Here is a 19499-nt window from a genome sequence, read left to right on the forward strand (position 1 = left end):
ATTAAAAACCATTTTCATGGTTGGGCACAGTGGCTCATTTCTATAATCCCAGCACTTTGGGAGGTGGAGGCTGGCTGCTTGAGCCCAGGAGTTAAAGCCCAGCCAGGGCAACATGACAAGAACCCTGTCTTTAAAAATAATACAAAAATTAAGTGTGGTGTCGCTTCCATGTAGTCCCAGCTAATTGGGGGGCTGAGGTGGGAGGCTGCAGTGAGCACTGCTGCAATCCAACGTGGGTAAGACAGAACAAGACCCTGTTTCAAAAAAAATGTTTCATTATCTCAAAAGGAATTTGCAATGGTTTTCTTTATAGAATAATCCAGTGTGTGAGTATACCAGTTGGTCATCCCCAGTTGGAAATGGCTCCATTGAGCATTGCCTTTGAGTGTCATGACAGCACTCAGGCTCAGGTTTTTAAATTTTTTAGGTTGATACTCAGGGTTTTGTTTTCGCTGTTAAACAATGCTACTGTGAACCTTTGTGTGCAGATTTTTGTGTTTTCATTTCTCGAGTATATACTAGAGTGGAATTGATAATAAGGTTACCTGACTAAACATCTGAGGAACTTGCAAATATTTACAAAAAGGCTGCACGTTACATTTCCACCAGCGGTTTATGAGGGTCCCAGTTTCCACGCATCATCGCCAACACGTACTGACCTCCTAGTGAGTGTCAGTACTTCCGTTTATAAAGTGATATAACTGCTTTTAAGCAACTGATGTTTGCAAAGTTGGCCTTAGTTAATGTTCGTTTGCTCTGCCCTTGAATTTAAAAAGCGAGCAAAACTAATAGCTTATTCAGTTGCCTCTGAACGGCCTAGCTGCCACCTTCCCTGTGGGTGCCGCGCCATTTGCACGGGCGTCATCCTTTACCGAGGTAGCGTTCTGAATTTCAATCCTGCGTTCTGGGTCACGGAGTAGTCAGGTCAGGCTTTCTTCCCGGAGCGGAGCTTTCAGTTGGGTACCTGGGAGATGCAGGACTTGCGCGTTACCTGCAGGACGCAGAGCCGGAAGTCCTGCCCCATCCCCATGGGCAACACTGCTGCGTGCCGTGAGCCCCGGAGCTGACGCAGGCGCGCCTTTGTCGTCCCCCTTGAGGGCGCCCATTGGCTCGGCTGCGGCTCGTCCCTCCCTCCGGAAGTGCGGACATTGTCAGCTGCGTTTCCGCGGTCTTGGGTGAGTGTGTCCCGGCTAGCGGCCTGGGTTGGGCTTTGTAGCTGCTCCGCAGGCCCAGCCCGGGCCGCGCTCGCAGAGTCCTAGCCAGTGCGCGGCCTCCTGCCTCCTCCCTCCTCGGCGGTCGCGGCCCGCCGGCCTACGCGGTGCCCGCCTTCTCTCTCAGGGTACCTTCCCTCCGCACGCGCGCTCCGCCGTCCTCCCCTCCCCGTGTGTTCCTTGTCCACCACCGACGCCCTCGGGGCTTGGATTTGCCTCTCCGATGGTTTATACTGATTTTGTTCTTTTCCGTGGCCAAGTATCGGTTTCACATCCCTTCTGTTACCTTCACCATTAGGCCTCTATTCCCTCTTTTCAGTCATTGTCATTGACTCAACCTGTCCCCGCTCCCTCTGTCTCCACTAAGATTACATGCTCTACTGGATGATTTGGAGGAAGGTGGCTTTCCCTGTGTTGCCTGACCTATTTCGGATGGAGCCTCAGACTTTAACTGTCTGCTCTATTGTCTGAACTTGAAGTCGAGTGAAAGAAGATTCCTGTGCAACAGCTTTAATCCATTTTGCTCGCTTCGTTGGCTTGGAGCGAATAATTAATAATATCTCCTAGCCACCTTCTAGACTTTTCTGACCCAGTTTCCACATGTGTGAAGTAAAATATCTTACCGAAGAATTATGAAGATTAAAAGATAAGATACAAGTAGGCTTCATTCTGAAGAGAGCTAAAAAGTCCCTTAAAAGCCATAATTGTGGAATAAGTGATTAGTAGTATTTGTTCTCGAGAGTTTATGTACACCATGCTGTGTGCGAACTTACTTAAAACACAATTGCAGAAGTAAAAATGAATCTTTTTGATGGAGGGCCTGTCGGTCACTAAACCATTACTGGTAACATTACCAGTTGTTTTGAAGGGGTTTAGTTGGTTTGGAAAGTTTGGTAAAAACAAGACCATTGTGTTTTTGGAAGAGGAAAAGGCAAGAGCATTGAGGAAAACCAGAACTGGAAATAATGATCTTAGCCAGCTCTAGTTACCAGTTACCCTCTGTGAGAACTTTGGACAGGTTACAACTTTTTTTTTTTCAATCTTGAGACAGGGTCTGCCTCTGTGGCCCAGGCTGGAGTGCAGTGGGCCATCATAGCTCACGGCAGCTGCTTCTTTCCCGGCACAAGCAGTTCTCCTTCCTCAGCTCCACAAGTAGCTGGGACTGCAGGCGCGTGCCACCACTCCTGGCTAATTATTTAAAAAAAAAAAAAATTAGGCCGGGATCCGGTAATCCCAGCACTTTGGGAGGCCTAAGTGGGAGGATCACTTGAGCTCAGGACTTGAAGATCAGCATATGCAACACAGTGAGACCTCATCTCTACTAAAAATTAAAAAATTAGTCGGGCATAGTGGCGGGGGCCTGTGGTCCTACCTACTCAGGAGGCCGAGGAAGGGGGATGGCTTGAGTCCGAGAAGTCATGGCTGCAGTGAACTCTGAACACAAGTGGTATGTTTGAGCCACTGCGCTTTAGCCTGAGCAACAGAGCAAGACCCTGTCTCAAAAAAATAAAAATCAATTGCCTTTTTTTTTTTCTGAGACAGAGTTTTGCTCTTCTCACACAGGCTGAAGTGCAATGGCACGATCTCTGCTGACTGCAACCTCCGCCTCCCAGGTTTAAGCAATTCTCCTGCCTCAGCCTCCCCAGTAGCTGGGATTGCAGGCGCCCACCATCACACCTGGCTAATTTTTGTATTTTTAGTAGAGACGGGGTTTCGTCATGTTGGCCAGGCTGGTTTCAAACTCCTGACCTCAGGTGATCTGCCCGCCTCAGCCTCCCGAGGGGCTGGGATTACAGGTGTGAGCCACCGCACCCAACCTCAATTTACATTCTTGTTTATAGCTCTTGCTTGTAATTCATTTCAAAGACACATTCAGATTGGATTATCTATACCACTGTTTACCTGTGTTGTGAATAATTTTAAAATGCCTTAGCATAGTGATGGTGCTGACTCATTTGCCAGCAGATGCTATGTAATTTGCAATATTTTGAAAATCTTTTTTTTTTTTTTGAGACGGAGTTTTGCTCTGTCACTCAGGCTGGAGTGCAGTGGCGCGATCTTGGCTTACTGCAACCTCCATCTCCTGGTTTCAAGCAATACTAGGTGACTAGGCCTCCAGAGTATCTGGGATTACAGGCACCCACCACCTCGCCCGGCTAATTTTTGTATTTTTAGTAAAGACGGGATTTCACCATTGTTGGCCAGTCTGGTCTCGAACTCCTGACCTCAAGTGATCCACCTGCTTTGGCTTCCCAAAGTGCTGGGATTACAGACGTGAGCCACCACTCCCGGCCTGAAAATAAGAAATCTTAACATGGTAAATTATCAGCCTTATGCACTGTTCGAAAGCTTCTTTCTTTCTTTTTAAGACCTTCTATCCTATTCTAGGAGATTAAAAAGTCTTGTAAATTTAAGAGGTCATTTGGTGTAATAATATATTATGGAACAAGTATTGGTTCTTCTTTAAGAAATTGCTGATTTTGAGAAGCTCCCACACGATTTCTAATCATTTAGGAAATACATGGTGTTAGTTAGTTTTGAGACAAAGGCTTGCACTGTTGCCCAGGTTGTAGTGCAGTGGCATGATTGTAGCTCTCTGCAGCCTTGAACTTCTGGGTTCAAGTGATCCTCCTGAGCCTGGCATGGTGGCTTACACCTGTAATCTGAGCAACCCAGAACACTGAGGCAGGAGGATCACTTGAGGCCAGGAGTTTGAGACCAGCCTTGGCGACACAGTAAGACCCCATCTCTAAAAGAATTTTCTAAAATTAGCCAGGCATTGTGGCTAATTACTTAGGCTCAGAAGTTCAGGGTTGCAGTGATGATTGTGCTATTGCATTCCAGCCTGGGTGACAGTGCAAGACCTTGTCTCAAAACAAATTAACACCATTAATTTCCTTGATGATTAGAAATTATGTTGGAGCTTCTTAAAATCAACAAACTCGGGAGGCTGAGGTGGGAGGATCACTTGAGCAGCGGCTGAGGTGGGAGGATCTCTTGAGCCCAGGCTGCAGTAAGCCACAATGGTGCCACTGCAGTCCAGCCTGGGCAACAGAGTGAGAAGGGTTTTAAAAAACAACAACAACAAAGAAGCAATCTTCCCACCTTCATCTTTCAAGTAGCTAGGATTACAGTCATGTACCAACAAGGTCAGCATGGGTGTTTTTTGGAAATAGATAATTTACTTAGAACATACGATAATACTAAATAAATTTGTTTTGTTTTGTTTTGTTTGAGACGGAGTCTCGCTTTGTCGCCCAGGCTGGAGTGCAGTGGCGCGATCTCGGCTCATTGCATCCTCCAACTCCTGGGTTCAAGTGATTCTCCTGCCTCAGCCCCCCAAGTAGCTGGGACTACAGGTGCCCGCCACCACGCCCCGCTAAATTTTGTATTTTTAGTAGAGACACGGTTTCACTATGTTAGTCAGGCTGGTCTTGAACTCCTGACGTCATGATCTGCTCACCTCAGCCTCCCAAACTGCTGGGACTACAGGCATGAGCCACCGCACTTCAGTCAGTAAAATTTTTTTTTATTACTTGATATACCTTAAATTATGTTCTTAAAAATAAAAGCAAAATATATCAAAGGAGAGTTGTTGCCTGGGAAAGGCCAGCTGATTTGCAGCCTAGAGGTCTTTCAAAGTAATGTCTTGTTAAGTTTCGTATTGCAAGATTTACCATCAGCGTTGTAGGTTTGGCTAATTGATATTGTCAGTCCCCAAAGATTAGGACTTGGGAGTTAATTCACGCAATGTCCACTCCACACTGAAATGGAATATAAGTCATAATACTGAGTTTAATGTTTTTGTTTCTTTTTTTTTTTTTTTTGAGATAGAGTTTCACTCTTGTTGCCCAGGCTGGAGTGCGATGGCACAATCTCGGCTCACTGCAACCTCTGCCTCCCGGGTTCAAGTGATTCTCCTGCCTCAGCCTCCTGAGTAGCTGGGATTACAGGCATGCACCGCCACACCTGGCTAATTTAGTATTTTTAGTAGAGACGGGGTTTTACCATGTTAGTTAGGCTGGTTTCAAACTCCCGACCTCAGGTGATCTGGCCACCTCAGCCTCCCAAAGTGCTGGGATTACAGGCGTGAGCTGCCATGCCCGACCCATTTTTAAAACTCTAAATAGAGATAGTAGCAAAGACACCCAACCTCACTGATTGTTTTGAGGATTAAATGAGTTGATATATGTAAACTGCCTAGCACCTACTAAATGTTGTTGTCTTTCCTGTATCATCAAATTCATAATTAGGGAGCAGCGATTGGAAGTTTGGAGGCAGGCACCTCATTATTATTTCCATGCCTACCACCTATTATTTCTTTATTTTGAGATGGAGTCTTGCTCTGTCACCCAGGCTGGAGTGTAGTGTTGGGATCTCGGCTCACTGCAGCTTCTGCCTCCCAGGTTCAAGCAACTCTCTTGCCTCAGCCTCTTGTGTAGCTGGGATTACAGGCGCACGCCACTATGCCCGGTTGATTTTTGTATTGTTAGTAGACACAGGGTTTCACCATGTTGGCCAGGCTGGTCTCAAACTCCTGACCCCATGATCCGCCCGCCTCAGCCTCCCAAAGTGCTGGGATTACAGGCATGAGCCACTGCACCTGGCCTATTTCTTTACCTTGTAGATAGCAGCTTTTTATTTAGCACTTATGTAGCTGGGACCATAGGAGTACGCCACCATGCCCAGCTAATTTTTTGATCTTGTAGAGGCAGGATCTCACTCTGTTGTGCAAGTTGGTTTCGAACTCCTGGGCTCAAGCTATCCTCTTGCCTCCCAAAGTGCTGGGATTACAGGCGTGAGCCACCACATCTGTCCCCTTTCAGATATCTTAATTTTGGTAAATTCCTTCAGTTACTAATCTGTGATGAACTGATTTTTTTCTTCATATATATCAACAGTTGAAGAGCTCAAGCTCGGGAAAATGGTGTGCATTCCTTGTATCGTCATTCCAGTTCTGCTCTGGATCTACAAAAAATTCCTGGAGCCATACATATACCCTCTGATTTCCCCCTTCGTTAGCCGTATATGGCCTAAGAAAGCAATACAAGAATCCAACGATCCAAACAAAGGCAAAGTGGACTGTAAGGTAAGAACATTCACATGTCTTGAATTATGAGCAGTGAACAGGGGTGGTACTTGGGTGAAACACTTAGATTTTGGAAAGACAAGTTTTAGAACCAGAAGCTTCAATAGTTTGTCTAACATTTGGCTTAAATTAAAGTTTTAAAGTAGGCCTCTGATTAATGCATTTGTCCTTTGGCCAAAATGATAACCAGTATTTCCTGACTGATAAGTGTGATAGTAAATAGCTAATGGATGAGGAGAGATTATACGAATACAATCCAGTTTCACCGATTGATGACTTTGGTAAGAGATTTAATTAGAAGGATCATGGAGATTTAAAAAGAAATTTTTTTAAATGAGTGGACAACTCTGTTGTCTTTAGAATTGGTGCTTTTTTAGATTCAACTTTGTACTCAGCTGCACTAATTTAGCCACCCTGCCCATTTCTGGAAACAAAATATTTTCACTCTGGAGCTTGTTGTCTGTCTTTAAAGACAATGTTTCTTCAGCCTGGCGCAGTAGCTCACACCTGTAATCCCAGCACTTTGGGAGGTCAAGATGGGTTGATCACCTGAGGTCAGGAGTTCAAGACCAGCGTGGCCAACATGGTGAAATCCCATTTGTACTAAAAATACCAAAATGAGTGAGGCGCGGTGGTGGGCGCCCGTAATCTCAGCTACTCAGGAGGCTAGGCGGGAGAATCGCTTGAACCTGGGCAGCAGAGGTTGCAGTGAGCTGAGATCATATCACTGCACTCTAGGCTGGGTGACAGGAATGAAACTCCATCTCAAAAAAAAAAAAAAGAGAATGTCTCTTAGTATCTTTTTGTTGTAATAATTTCTTTTTTTGTTTTGTTTTGTTTTGTTTTTGAGATGGAGTCTCGCTCTGTCACCAGGCTAGAGTGCAGTGGCACAATCTCGGCTCACCACAACCTCTACCTCCCAGGTTCAAGTGATTATCCTGCCTCAGCCTCCTGAGTAGCTGGGATTACAGTCACGTGCCACCACACTCAGCTAATTTTTGTATTTTTAGTAGAGACGGGGTTTCACCATGTTGGCCAGGATGGTCTCGATCTCCTGACTTGGTGATCCGTCTGCCTCAGCCTCCCAAAGTGCTGGGATTACTGGCATAAGCCACCACACCCGGCTTGTTATAATGATTTCTAAAATGCTTTTTCGTTTTAGGGTGCAGACATGAATGGATTACCAACAAAAGGACCAACAGAAATCTCTGATAAAAAGAAAGACTAAAGCAGTTTTCCTAAAGGACCTCATCATTTAAAAAATGGACCTGATAATATGAAACATCTTCCTTGTAACTGTCTCTGACCTTTTTATCTGAGACCGGAATTCAGGATAGGAGTCTAGATATTTACCTGATACTAATCAGGAAATACATGATATCTGTATTTAAAATGTAGTTAGTTATATTTAATGACCTCATTCCTAAGTTCCTTTTTCATTTATGTAGCTTTCATTTGTTATTGCTGTTTGAATAATATGATTAAATAGAAGGTTTGTGCCAGTAGACATTATGTTACTAAATCAGCACTTTAAAATACTTGGTTCTCTATCTAATTCATAGGAATTTGACTGCTGTTTGCTCTACTTTCTTTGGGCTCTTCTAATTTGAGTGGAGTACAATTTTATTGTGAAACAGTCCAGTGAAACTGCAGGGAAATGCAGGTAGAATCTTGGGAGGTAATAATGATGTGAAACATAAAGATATTATAACTACTGTCCAACACAGTGGAGCAGCTTGTCCACAAATGTAGTAATTACTATTTATTGCTCTAAGGAAGATAAAAAAAGATAGGGAAAAAGGGGAAACTTCTTTGAAAAATGAAACATCTTTTACATAAATGTCTAATGTAATTATAAAATGTTAATCCTTACTGCATTTCTTCTGTTCCTACAAATGTATTAAACATTCAGTTTAACTGGTAATTCTTTTTCTTTTAAAGTCTATTTAAATATTCAAAAGGGAAATTTTTCACTATGTCAGAAGGCAGAATTTGGATGTTGTGATGGGATCTGTGTGGTGGTGGGACAACAGTTACCATTGTTGCCTAAGAAGACACTCCAAAATTCAGTGGTTTTCAGCAGCAGTGACTCGACTGGGCAGTTCTGTGCTGTTCTGGGCTCACTCATATGGCTGGCTGGGCCTGGGTCTGGACCTGGGCACTATGTGATTTTTATCTTGGGCTTTGAAAACTCAGTGTAGGGACCTGTAAATATTCAAAGAGGATGAGATGCATCCTTATCTATATTTTTTGTTCCCTCTGAAGCTGGGAAAGATTAAAAGGGACTCCTGCCCTTGGGTACCCAGTGGAGTCCGGGTCCTAACTCAGGCTCTGTTAAGTTCTGTGTCTGGTCAAGTCACTGACTTACCTTGGACTTTATTTGATATAAATCATATAAATCAGCAGGTCTTAGCTTTTATGTCCAAAGCCACCTGAGGGATAAGATAAATTCTCATTAGCAAATACACTTTTTTAAGGTATAAATGGTATTATAAAAATAACAGGTATGTATAGTAAAACAATGCAAGAGCATCCTAAATGAAAAGCGAATGTTTTTTCTCAACTCTCATTCCCTTATTCCAGCTCCACAGAGGCAATCAATTGTTTTTTTTCGCCGTATGGTTTGTTTTTGTTAGACAGCAGCCTTTTCCTGAACACTGTTTCTCCTTGTGGTGCAAGGCTAACTCATAGGCAGTGCGTCCAGAGTCTGCCCCAGTTTGTTTTGTGTGTAACCTTCTAACAACTTTTTGAAAATTAATTTATTCCTAAATACACACATCATTTTTATTTATTTATTTATTTTTGAGACAGGATCTCACTCTGTCACTCAAGCTGGACTGCGACAGCATGATCACAGCTCCCTACAGCCTTGACCTCTGGTCCTGAAGTGATCCTCTCACCTTAGCCTCTCAAGTAGCTGGGACTACAGTGGCACACCACCACACCCAGCTAATGTTTTTTGTATTCTTTTGTAGAGACAGGGTTTTGTCATATTGCCTGGACTGATCTCGAACTCCTGGGCTCAAGTGATCCTCCACTTGGGCCTCCCAAAGTGCTGGGATTACAGGCATGAGCTACTGCACCTGGCCCACACATCTTTTTTTTTTTTTTTTTTTTGAGCTGGAATCTCGCTCTGTTGTCCAGGCTGGAGTACAGTGGCGCGATCTCGGCTCACTGCAAGCCCCGCCTGTCGGGTTCACATCACACCATTCTCCTGCCTCAGCCTCCTGAGCAGCTGGGACTACAGGCGCCCGCCACCATGCCCAGATCATTTTTTGTATTTTTAGTAGAGATGGGGTGTCAGCGTGTTAGCCAGGATGGTCTTGATCTCCTGACCTTGTGATCCGCCCACCTTGGCCTCCCAGAGTGCTGGGATTACAGGTGTGAGCCACCGCGCCTGGCCCCACACATCATTTTTTAAAAAATTAGTATTACAACATTTCTAATTGTCCCTACTTCTTTGCTCCCCAGAGGTTTTACCTATTGAGCTGTGGATTTTTAAAGTTTATCTCCATATTTATAAATAATACATATAAACATTTCATTTTTTGAGACGGGGTCTCTCACCCAGGCTGGCTGGAGTGCAGTGGCATGATCATAGCTCACTACAGCCTCCAACTCCTGGGCTCAAAATCCTCCCACCTCAGCCTCCTGAGTTGTTAGAACTAAGGTGTGTGCCACGATGTCTGGCTAATTTTTGTGTTTTCTGTAGAGATGGGGTCTTGCCCTGTTGCCCAAGCTAGTCTCAAACTCCTGGCCTCAAAGTGATCCTCTTGCCTCAGCCTCCCAAAGTGCTGGGATTACAGGCATGAGCCACTGCCTAGCTATACTGTTATTTTTTTAGCCATCAACTTTAGACATTGTTTTCTGTCATGGTTGAGATACAGCTATCTTACACTGTCTCTGCTTCTCCCACACATCCTCCCGATGTGCTTTTATACATTTTGCTTACATTATCAGTGTGCATAGCATGAGTGTGCCAGGTGTCTTTCATTTGCCCCTCCAAGTCTCTGCTCCCCTCATCCTGCTTTTCAGCCCAACGAAGCTATATAGACAACAGGCTTACCATGCCTCTGGGTTCTGCTGGGTTTGGTCAACAGGGATCCATAGCAGGAGATAGAGGGAGGGAGGAGAATGAAGGCAGAGTGTTTATTCCCTTGGCCCTCTCTGCAAGGTCACTTCAAGCCAGCTGTTCCTCAGCCAGAAGACAGTGCACCTCGAGGAACACTCGAGGCAGCCAACTCCACCTGACTCCTTTCTTTTTCCTAACCTGTCCTTCCTCCTGCCCTTTTGGGCCCAGGGATGGTGGTATTTCTGTTACTGGTTCTGGGCTACTGCTCCCTCTCAAGAGTGCTGTCTGACTTGCTGGGACACTGCCTGGGAGAATGAGCATGCACTGTTGCTCACTGCACAGGTTAATGCACTGTGATTGCATCCCTTTTCATATACAGGTGGTGTCTTCCTGGAGTGACCAATTTACCTTCTCTCCATACACCTGTCTTGCCTAGCTGTTGCCTAGACCTGGTGCACACTGCAGTCCTAGGGACTTGCTGTTGCCACCCTCCTGTGTTGGATGCCTTGTTTCTAGATTCCCTATCCTCTTCCTTCTTGGTTTATCCCTCATTTTTTTCTGTAGCACAGCAGTTTTCTAATTCAATACTTTTAGGAGGTTGAGTATGGATAATTTTGGAGTGTCCCCAGGATGATTCCAATTTATTTAAGCCCGTTTTCCAGAGAGCTACGGGTCTCCTAAGGCCTTTCTCATTTCTAACAAGTCTCGCTCTCTAGAAAACTGGTTCCCAGTCGTAGTTTTCATACTAGCAACATTTTAAAAGCAGGATTGGGGTGGCTAGTATGTAATTGCCAACTTTTGATTTTTCCAAGCAGGAGTATATCAAAAAGCTACAATTTATTACCAGTATTTCATAGAAGACAGTTTGATACCAAAAGAACATGGGAATAGTGGATAAAAATAGCCATTAGTTTGAATAAGCTTATGAAAAGTGTTAATTTTATGAAAAATTCATTATTTTGTTCATATTTTTCTTATTTTAAAGGCTGATTGGTAAAAGCTTTTATCAGTTATCCATGGGCTGGAGTTGGTAGCCACTGTTTGATACCACTGTTTCTTTGCCCTAAAATATCAACATCTGTGTGAAGGTCAGGGCTGCCTTTTTAGTAAGAGTTACCATTTGTTAAACACATTGTGCCTGCACTGTGCAGGGGTGTTTCACACACACGAACCTATCTGATCTATATAAACATGAAATATAGTCAAGAAAACAGGATCCGCCAGATGCGGTGACTCATACCTGTAATCCCAGCACTTTGGGAGGCCAAGGCAGGCAGATAACTTGAGGCCAAGAGTTCAAGACCAGCCTGGCCAACATGGTGAAACCCTGTCTCTACTAAAGATATATAAATTAGTTGGGCATAGTGGTGCACACCTGTAATCCCAGCTACTCCAGAGGCTGAGACATGAGAATCGTTTGAAACCAGGAAGCAGAGGTTGCAGTGAGCTGAGATCGTACCACTGCACTCCAGCCTAGGCAACAGAGCAAGACTGTCTCAAAAAAAAAAGAAAAAAGAAAAAGAAAAACAGCATCCCAGCCTGGGCAACATAGGGAGACCTCACCACCAAAAATAAAAAAATTTAGCTAGGCATGGTAGTGTGCACCTGTGGACCCAGCTACTCTGGAGGCTGAGGTGGGAGGATTGCTTGAACCCAGGAGGTCAAAGGCTGCAGTGAGCTGTGATCAAGCCACTGCACTCTAGCCTGGACCACAGAGCAAGACCCTGTCTTAAAAAAAGAAAGAATAATGGAGTTTAAGTATGTAAATGACAAGTCTAGATTTCAAGGTCATACTTTTAGACTATTTAAGGAGCCATCACAACTACTAATGCCTTTTTTTTTTTTTTTGAGATGGAGTTTCGCTCTTGTTGTCCAGGCTGGAGTGCAATAGTGCGATCTTGGCTCACCACAACCTCTGCCTCCCAGGTTCAAGCGTTTCTCCTGCCTCAGCCTCCCAAGTAGCTGGGATTACAGGCGCGCACCACGACGCCCAGCTAATTTTGTACTTTTAGTAGAGACGGGGTTTCACCATGTTAGTCAGGCTGGTCTCAAACTCCCAACCTCCGGTGATCTGCCCGCCTTGGCCTCCCGCAGTGCTGGGATCACAGGCGTGAGCCACTGGACCCGGCCGCCACAGCTACTAATATCTTAATTGTTAGTAATACCTTATTGGGAATAATTAGGCAGAAATGGAGAGGGTGAGTTTAGACTAATCAGTATTTGTGAACTTGTTTTAAAGTTTCTGGAGGCTGAAGTGAGAGGATCGCTTAAGCCCAGGAGGCGGAAGTTGCAGTGAGCCAAGATCATGCCACTGTACTCCAGCCAGGGCAACAGAGGAAGACCCTGTCTCAAAAATATATAATAAAGTTAATTTTGCTAACCTTGTATTATGACTTTTTAATTTACCTACTTTTCAACAACTTATTTTTGCTTTGTGAATGTTAACTGCATTTCCTGTCTCTTTTTATGAGTTAGACTCATTTTCTCAGGTAATTATTTAAGGCTAAAACTCTTGGGTTTCGTCACTTTTTTTTTTCATTACTAGGCTGCCTTCTTAGGAAACATAGGTGACTCAGCACTTCCTCAAAGTGACCATTCAGAACTGGCATGTTGACAGAATAACTGGATTAAAAAGAAACTCCAACTGCTGATCTTTTCATTTATTATTATTTTTTAGAGACAGAGTCTCACTGTTGCTGGGGCTGGAGTACAGTGGCGCGATCATAGCTCACTGCAGGCTCAAACTCCTGGGCTGAAGTGATCCTCTTGTCTCAGCCTCCCAAGTAGCTGGGACTACAGATGTGAACCACTGCACCCTGCCCAGGGACTGATCTTAAGCCTAGTTCACTCATAATCAAAGAGGAAATGGAGGAAAGTTTTCTTATGGTTTCCTCCACAGGGAGCTACTTGCTTGTTCTAACCTCAAAGCTAAATTTATTGACATGGCAACAGTTCCTTAATAAAGAAGCAAAGACTATAGGTTCTTTGGTTTGGATGTCCCCTCCAAAACTCATGTTGAAACTTAATCCCCAATGTGGCAGTATTGAGAGGTAGAGCCCTCAAGAGATAATTGGGTCATGAGAGCCCTGCCCTCATGAACACATTAATTCATTCATGGATTAGTGGGTTAATAGATTAACAGGTTATCATAGGAGTGGAACTGGAAGCTTTTATAGGAAGAGGAAAAGGTGCCAGGCATGGTGGCTCACGCCTGTAATCCCAGCACTTTGGGAGGCCAAGGCAGAAGGATTGCCTGAGCTCAGGAGTTCGAGACCATCCTGGGCAACACGGTGAAACCCCATCTCTACTAAAATACAACAACAACAACAACAAAAAATTAGCCTAGCATGGCGGCATGCGCCTGTAGTCCCAGCTACTTGGGAGGCTGAGGCAGGAGAATTGCTTGAACCCGGGAGGTGGAGGTTGCAGTGAGCCCAGATCATGCCATTGCAGTCCAGCCTAGGCTACAGAGTGAAACACTGTCTCAAGAAAAAAAAAAAAAAAAAAAAAGGAAAAGGCTGGGCACCATGGCTCACGCCTATAATTAAAGCCCTTTGGGAGGCCAAGGCAGGAGGATTGCTTGAGGCCAGGAGTTTGAAACCAGCCTGGGCAACGTAGTGAGACCCTCATCTCTACAAAAAGTAAAAATAAAACAATTAACCTGGCATAATGGTGCATGCCTGTGGTCCTAGCTACTTGAAAGGCTGAGGAAGGGGGAATCACTGGAACCTGAGAGTTTGAGGCTACAGTGAGCTATGATTACGCCACTGCACTTCAGCCTGGGTAACAGAGGGAAACCCTGTCTCGGAATAATAATAATAATATATATAAAAATTACAAGACCCTGTCTTGGCCGGGCACGGTGGCTCGTAATTCCAGCACTTTGGGAGGCTGAGGCAGGCGTCTCATGAGGTCAGGAGATCGAGACCATCCTGACCAACACAGTGAAACCCCATCTCTACTAAAAATACAAAAAATTAGCTGGGTGTGGTGGCATGCGCCTATAGTCCCAGCTACTCAGGAGGATGAGGCAGGAGAATCGCTTGAACTGGGGAGGCGGAGGTTGCAGTGAGCCGAGATCACACCACTGCATTCCAGCCTGGCGATAGAGTGAGACTCCTTCTCAACAAACAAACAAACAAACAAAAAAACATGTCTCTACAAAAAATAAAGGATAAATTATCGCCAGGCACGGTGGCTCATGCCTGTAATCCCAGCACTTTGAGAGGCCAAGGCGAGCAGATCACCTGCGGTTGGGAGTTCAAGACTAGCCTGACCAACATGGAAAAACCCGTCTCTACTAAAAATACAAAACTAGCTGGGTGTGGTGGCACGTGCCTGTAATCCCAGCTACTCGAGAGGCTGAGGCAGGAGAATTGCTTGAACCAGGGAGGCGGAGGTTGTGGTGAACCAAGATCACGCCATTGCACTCCAGCCTGGCCAACAAGAGCAAAACTCCATCTCAAATAAATAAATAAACAATCTAGGTATAGTGGGACCCTCCTGTAATCCCAGCTACTCAGGAGACTGAAGTAGGAGGATCGCTTGAACCTAGGAGTTTGAGGCTACAATGACCTGTGATCGTGGCACTCTAGTTCAGCCTGAGTAACAAAATAGGAAAAAATCTGAGCTAGCACACTTGGCCATGTGATGTCCTGCACTGCCTTGGGACTCTGCAGGATCCTTACCAGCAAGAGGGCCCTCACCAGATGTAGCCCCTCAACCTGGGACTTCTGAGCTTCTGTAATTCTAAGAAATAAATTTGATTTATAAACTACCCAGTTTCAGATACTGTTATAATAACAGAAAACAGAATAAGGCAACAGGCAAACTTGTTCTTATGAACTGACAACGTGGAAGGTTTTAAGAAAAACAACAGAAGGCATTTGGGCAGAGAGTTGAATATCGGTAAGTTTAAATTGAAGATGTAAATAAATTTAAGATTTGTCAAGTGAAGGGAGAGGGTGAAATTGAGAAAGTAACAACTATAAATGAGCTGTGAAGGGCCAGCGTATGGTAGACGATTCACAAAATATACCAAATGCTCCAAACGTTGAGCTGATCTGGACTTTAGGGTATGTTCAAACCAATCCTCTCATTTTTACTAAGGGCTAAAAAGGTTAAAAGCGGTAGCCCAGATGCTCTCACAGGGCATGAGTCAAGTTTCCTGCAAGGGTGCTGTGTACAGTTGGGCTAAGCGTTGGGCTAAGCATGCGCTGCCCAATTTCAGAAGGCGCCGTACACATTGACAACAATGTCAAAGATTCCTCTAGGTCTATACTTTACACAAGGGTCCTGTTCCTGACTTGATAATTCAGCAAGTCTAGTTCCAGAATTCCTTGGTGCATTGGTTTTCTATAGCTGCATAACAAATCACCACAAATGTAAGGGCTTAAAGCAACCCAAATCTATTACCTCCCAGTTTGGGGGGTCAGATGTCCTGGTATGGTCTAGTTGTATTCTCTGCTCAGGGTTTCACCAGGCTAAAATCAGGATGCGGTCCAGGTCCGCAGTTCTCATCTGGGCTCAGGGTCCTCCTCCAAGCTCACTGGATGTCAGCAGAATTCATTTCCTTGTAGTCCTGTTTTCCTCCTAGTCAGCCAGGGCCTGCTCTTAGCTCCCAGAAGCTGCTCGCAGTTCCTTAGCACGTGTCCCCCAAGGTCAGCTCCCCACATCGATGTTCCCTTTCTTCCAACTCATCTAGAGTACATCTCTCTGCCTTCTAATCTTCTGGGACCAGCTAGAAAATTCTCTGCTTTTAAAGGGCAGAGTGATTAAATTAGGCGTGAATGGATAACCTCCAAGGTCAACTAATTTGGGACTTTAATTATACAGTATCTGCAGAATCACTTCACAGCAGCGACCACGTGAGTATTTTCATTCTTCTTCTTCTTCTTCTTTTTTTTTTTTCCCTGAGACAGAGTCTGTCCAGCCTGTCGCCCAGGCTTGAGTGCAGTGGCACAATCTCAGTTCACTGTAACCTCCACCTCCCAGGTTCAAGTGATTCTCCTGCCTCAGCCTCCCAAGTAGCTGGGACTACAGGCACGCACCATCATACCTGACTGATTTTTGTATTTTTATTTTTTATTTTATTTAATTATTTATATGAGACAGAGTCCTGCTCTGTCACCCAGGCTGGAGTGCAGTTTTAAGATCTCGGCTCACTGCAACCTCTGCCTCCTGGTTCAAGTGATTCTCTTGCCTCAGCCTCCAGAGTAGCTGGGACTACAGGTATGCCCCACCATGCCCTGCTAATTTTGTATTTTTTGTAAAGACGGGGCTTTACCATGTTTGCCAGGCTGGTCTCAAACTCTCAACCTCAGGTGATCCACCTGCCTTGTCCTTCCAAAGTGCTGGGATTACAGGCATGAGCCACTGTGCCCAGCCTAGATGAGTATTTGATTGATGTTTAGGAGAAAGTGCCTGTACTTCACGGTCCAGGAATCTAGGGGCCTATCATAGAAGTCTGCCCACCAAATTTGGCCCCTTTCCTGATAAACTATTCCAGTCCTTCAATTACTTGGGGACCCGCTGAGGATTGGAATGTCATAGTTCCATCTATTGATGCCCCTATGCTTTATTGACTCTAAACTCTGGAGAGTTTGTTATCTTGTCATTTAGAGAGCCACTCAGCATAGTCTTTTCTGACCCTAAATCAGATGACTAGAAATCATTTCAGATGGAGGGGGCATGAGGAAGACAGTTAAAGAAATAGTGTATTTCACATAGGAGAGGAAACAAGACAGGCGCATAAATATGAAGATACAGGTTTCATCAGAAAAATGCAAATTAGAACCCTAATGAGAAACTACCAGAATGGTTAAAATTAAACATCAAAGGTTGGGAGGATGAAGAGCAGAGGCAGTTCTTGGGTACTGCTGGTGGGAGTGCAAATTGGTACAACTGCTTTGTCAGCATTATTTGGTAAAGTTAAACATGCACGGCTGGGCGCAGTGGCTCATGCCTATAATCCCAGCACTTGGGAGGCTGAGGTGGGTGAATCAATTGAGGTCAGGAGTTCAAGACCAGCCTGGCCCACATGTTGAAACCACATCTCTACTAAAAATACAAAAATTAGCCGGGCATGGTGGCAGGTGCCTGTAATCCCAGCTACTCAGGACGCTGAGGCAGGAGAATCACTTGAACCAAGGAGGCAGAGATTGCAGTGAGCTGAGACAGTGCCACTGCACTCCAGTCTGGGTGACAGAGCAAGACTTCGTCTCAAAAACAAAAACAAAAACATGCTCACACACTGCGATCCAGCTACTCCTTCCTAGAGTGTAGATCCCAGTGAAAATAGTGTACCTGTATACCTGGAGACAGGTGGAAGAATATTCTTGGAAGCAGTTTGTGTTAGCCCCCCCCAAAAAAAATCCCCCAAAAAGTCCTTCTAAAGTAGGAAGGATTAAATAAACTGGTGTAATAAATCTCTGTTATGATGTTTTAAGTGAGTTTCAAAAAATACCATGTGTAAACTGTAGACTCATGTCATTTTAGGTTAATAAAATAATGGGGGCAAGCTTGCTTAGCTAACCTCATTCAGAGATCCAAGAGCCAATCAGGAATCACTTTATATCCAAATTTACAAAATATAGCCAGGAATGGAAGTATGTGCCTGGAGTCCTAGCTACTCAGAAGGCTGAGGTGGGAGATCACTTGAGCCCCGGAGTTCAAGGCTGCAGTGAGCCATGATTGTGCCACTGCACTCCAGCCTGGGTGGCAGAGCAAGACTCTGGCTTAGAAAAAAAAAAATATGTATGTATGCATATATAAAATATGCATATACTGGAATACTATGCAGCAGTGAAAAATGAAATAACTCAAAACCATTGTTGCTTAGGCATGAATGGTAGTTATTTTTTAGGTATGAATGGTGGTTATTTGTTGCTTAGGTATGAATGGTGGGATAGTAATTGGAAAGAACAAGCAAGCTTTCTAGGGTGCTAAAAATGTTCTCTATCTTGATGTCAGTGGTGGTTACACAAATAAACACATACATATGTTAGATATACCCTTAACATGCATCAGCTTACCAAAGCAAGTCAATAAAAATGTAAATTAATTTAAAAAGTGAATTCTTAGATGCATGCATGCATCCACATGGGTGAATCTCAAAAAGAATTTTGAGAGGAAAAAAGGAAGTCATAGAATAATACATACTGAATGATTCTGTTTTTACATAATTCAAAAACAGACAAAGCTAAATAATACATTATTTAGAGATATATAGAAAGGTAGCCAAATAATTTCTAAAAATCTAGAGAGTTATTAGAGAAGTCAAGATGGTGGTTATCTCTGGGAAGAGAGAGAGAAGATCACAGGATCAACACAGAGGGGGTCTCTAGGATATTGTTCCTATTTCATTTCTTAGTTGGGTAATTGTTTTTAGCCTCAGAATGTTAGAGGGTATTATCCTTTAAACTGTTTGTCTGACATGCACAACCATGTTTATAGCAGCACATTTCACAATTGCAAAGATATGGAACCAACTTATGTGCCCATCAACCAATGAGTACATTAAGAAAATGTGGTATATATATACCATGGAATACTACTCAGCCATAAAAAGGAATGAAATAATGTCTTTTGCAGCAATGTGGATGGAGGTGGAGGCCGTTATTCTAAGTGAAGTAACTCAGGAATGGAAAAACAAATATTGTATATTCTCACTTTTAAGTGGGAGCTAAGCTAGGAGGCTGTAAAGGCCTAAGAATGATATAATGGACTTTGGGGACTTGGTGGGGAAGGTTGGGAGGGGGGGTGAGGAATAAAAAACTATATATTGGGCGCAGGGTACACTCAGGTGATGGGTGCACTAAAATCTCAGAAATCATCACTAAAGAACTTATCCATGTATCCCCAAACCACCTGAACCCCAAAACTATCGAAATTTTAAAAAATTAATTGTGCATCTGTTATATATTTCTTTTCATTTATGGTATGTTTCACAATTATAAAAAGAAACAACAGCAGCATAATCAGCTCTCTAAAACTTAACACATCTTTCCTAAATTTTAATTTTATTCTGCAAGTAATACATTAATATATTCGTACTGTAGAAGGTTTTTTTTAAACTTGTCTTCAACATTTAGTTCATCATCTTCAAAGAATGGTTCCCCTGCTAAAC

General features: G+C 43.9%; 2 protein-coding genes across 4 annotated transcripts in view; one reads left to right on the forward strand and one right to left on the reverse strand.

Moving 5' to 3' along the window:
- The window catches only part of LOC105489393 (lipase G, endothelial type), a 114104-nt gene extending 113116 nt beyond the window's left edge, over nt 1-988 (reverse strand). Inside the window, exon 1 of the mRNA XM_071085373.1 lies at nt 873-988. The gene's annotated coding sequence lies outside the window, so the exon portion shown is untranslated. The remainder of the gene's footprint in view (nt 1-872) is intronic.
- A 62-nt stretch (nt 989-1050) lies between these two features.
- C19H18orf32 (chromosome 19 C18orf32 homolog) lies at nt 1051-8224 on the forward strand. Of its 3 annotated transcripts, none has more exons than XM_011754149.3 (3): nt 1051-1175; nt 6113-6300; nt 7463-8224. In XM_011754149.3, exons 2-3 carry the CDS (start codon nt 6136-6138, stop codon nt 7526-7528), a joined length of 231 nt encoding a protein of 76 aa, XP_011752451.1. In that variant the 5' UTR covers nt 1051-1175; nt 6113-6135; the 3' UTR covers nt 7529-8224. The 3 variants fall into 3 exon arrangements, with proteins under 3 accessions (XP_011752451.1, XP_011752452.1, XP_070941476.1); XM_011754150.3 differs by lacking the exon at nt 1051-1175 and adding an exon at nt 1184-1339; XM_071085375.1 differs by lacking the exon at nt 1051-1175 and adding an exon at nt 3504-3528.
- Nucleotides 8225-19499: the final 11275 nt, after the last annotated feature.

Source organism: Macaca nemestrina, chromosome 19, assembly GCF_043159975.1.
Source record: "Macaca nemestrina isolate mMacNem1 chromosome 19, mMacNem.hap1, whole genome shotgun sequence".
Lineage (NCBI taxonomy): Eukaryota > Metazoa > Chordata > Mammalia > Primates > Cercopithecidae > Macaca > Macaca nemestrina.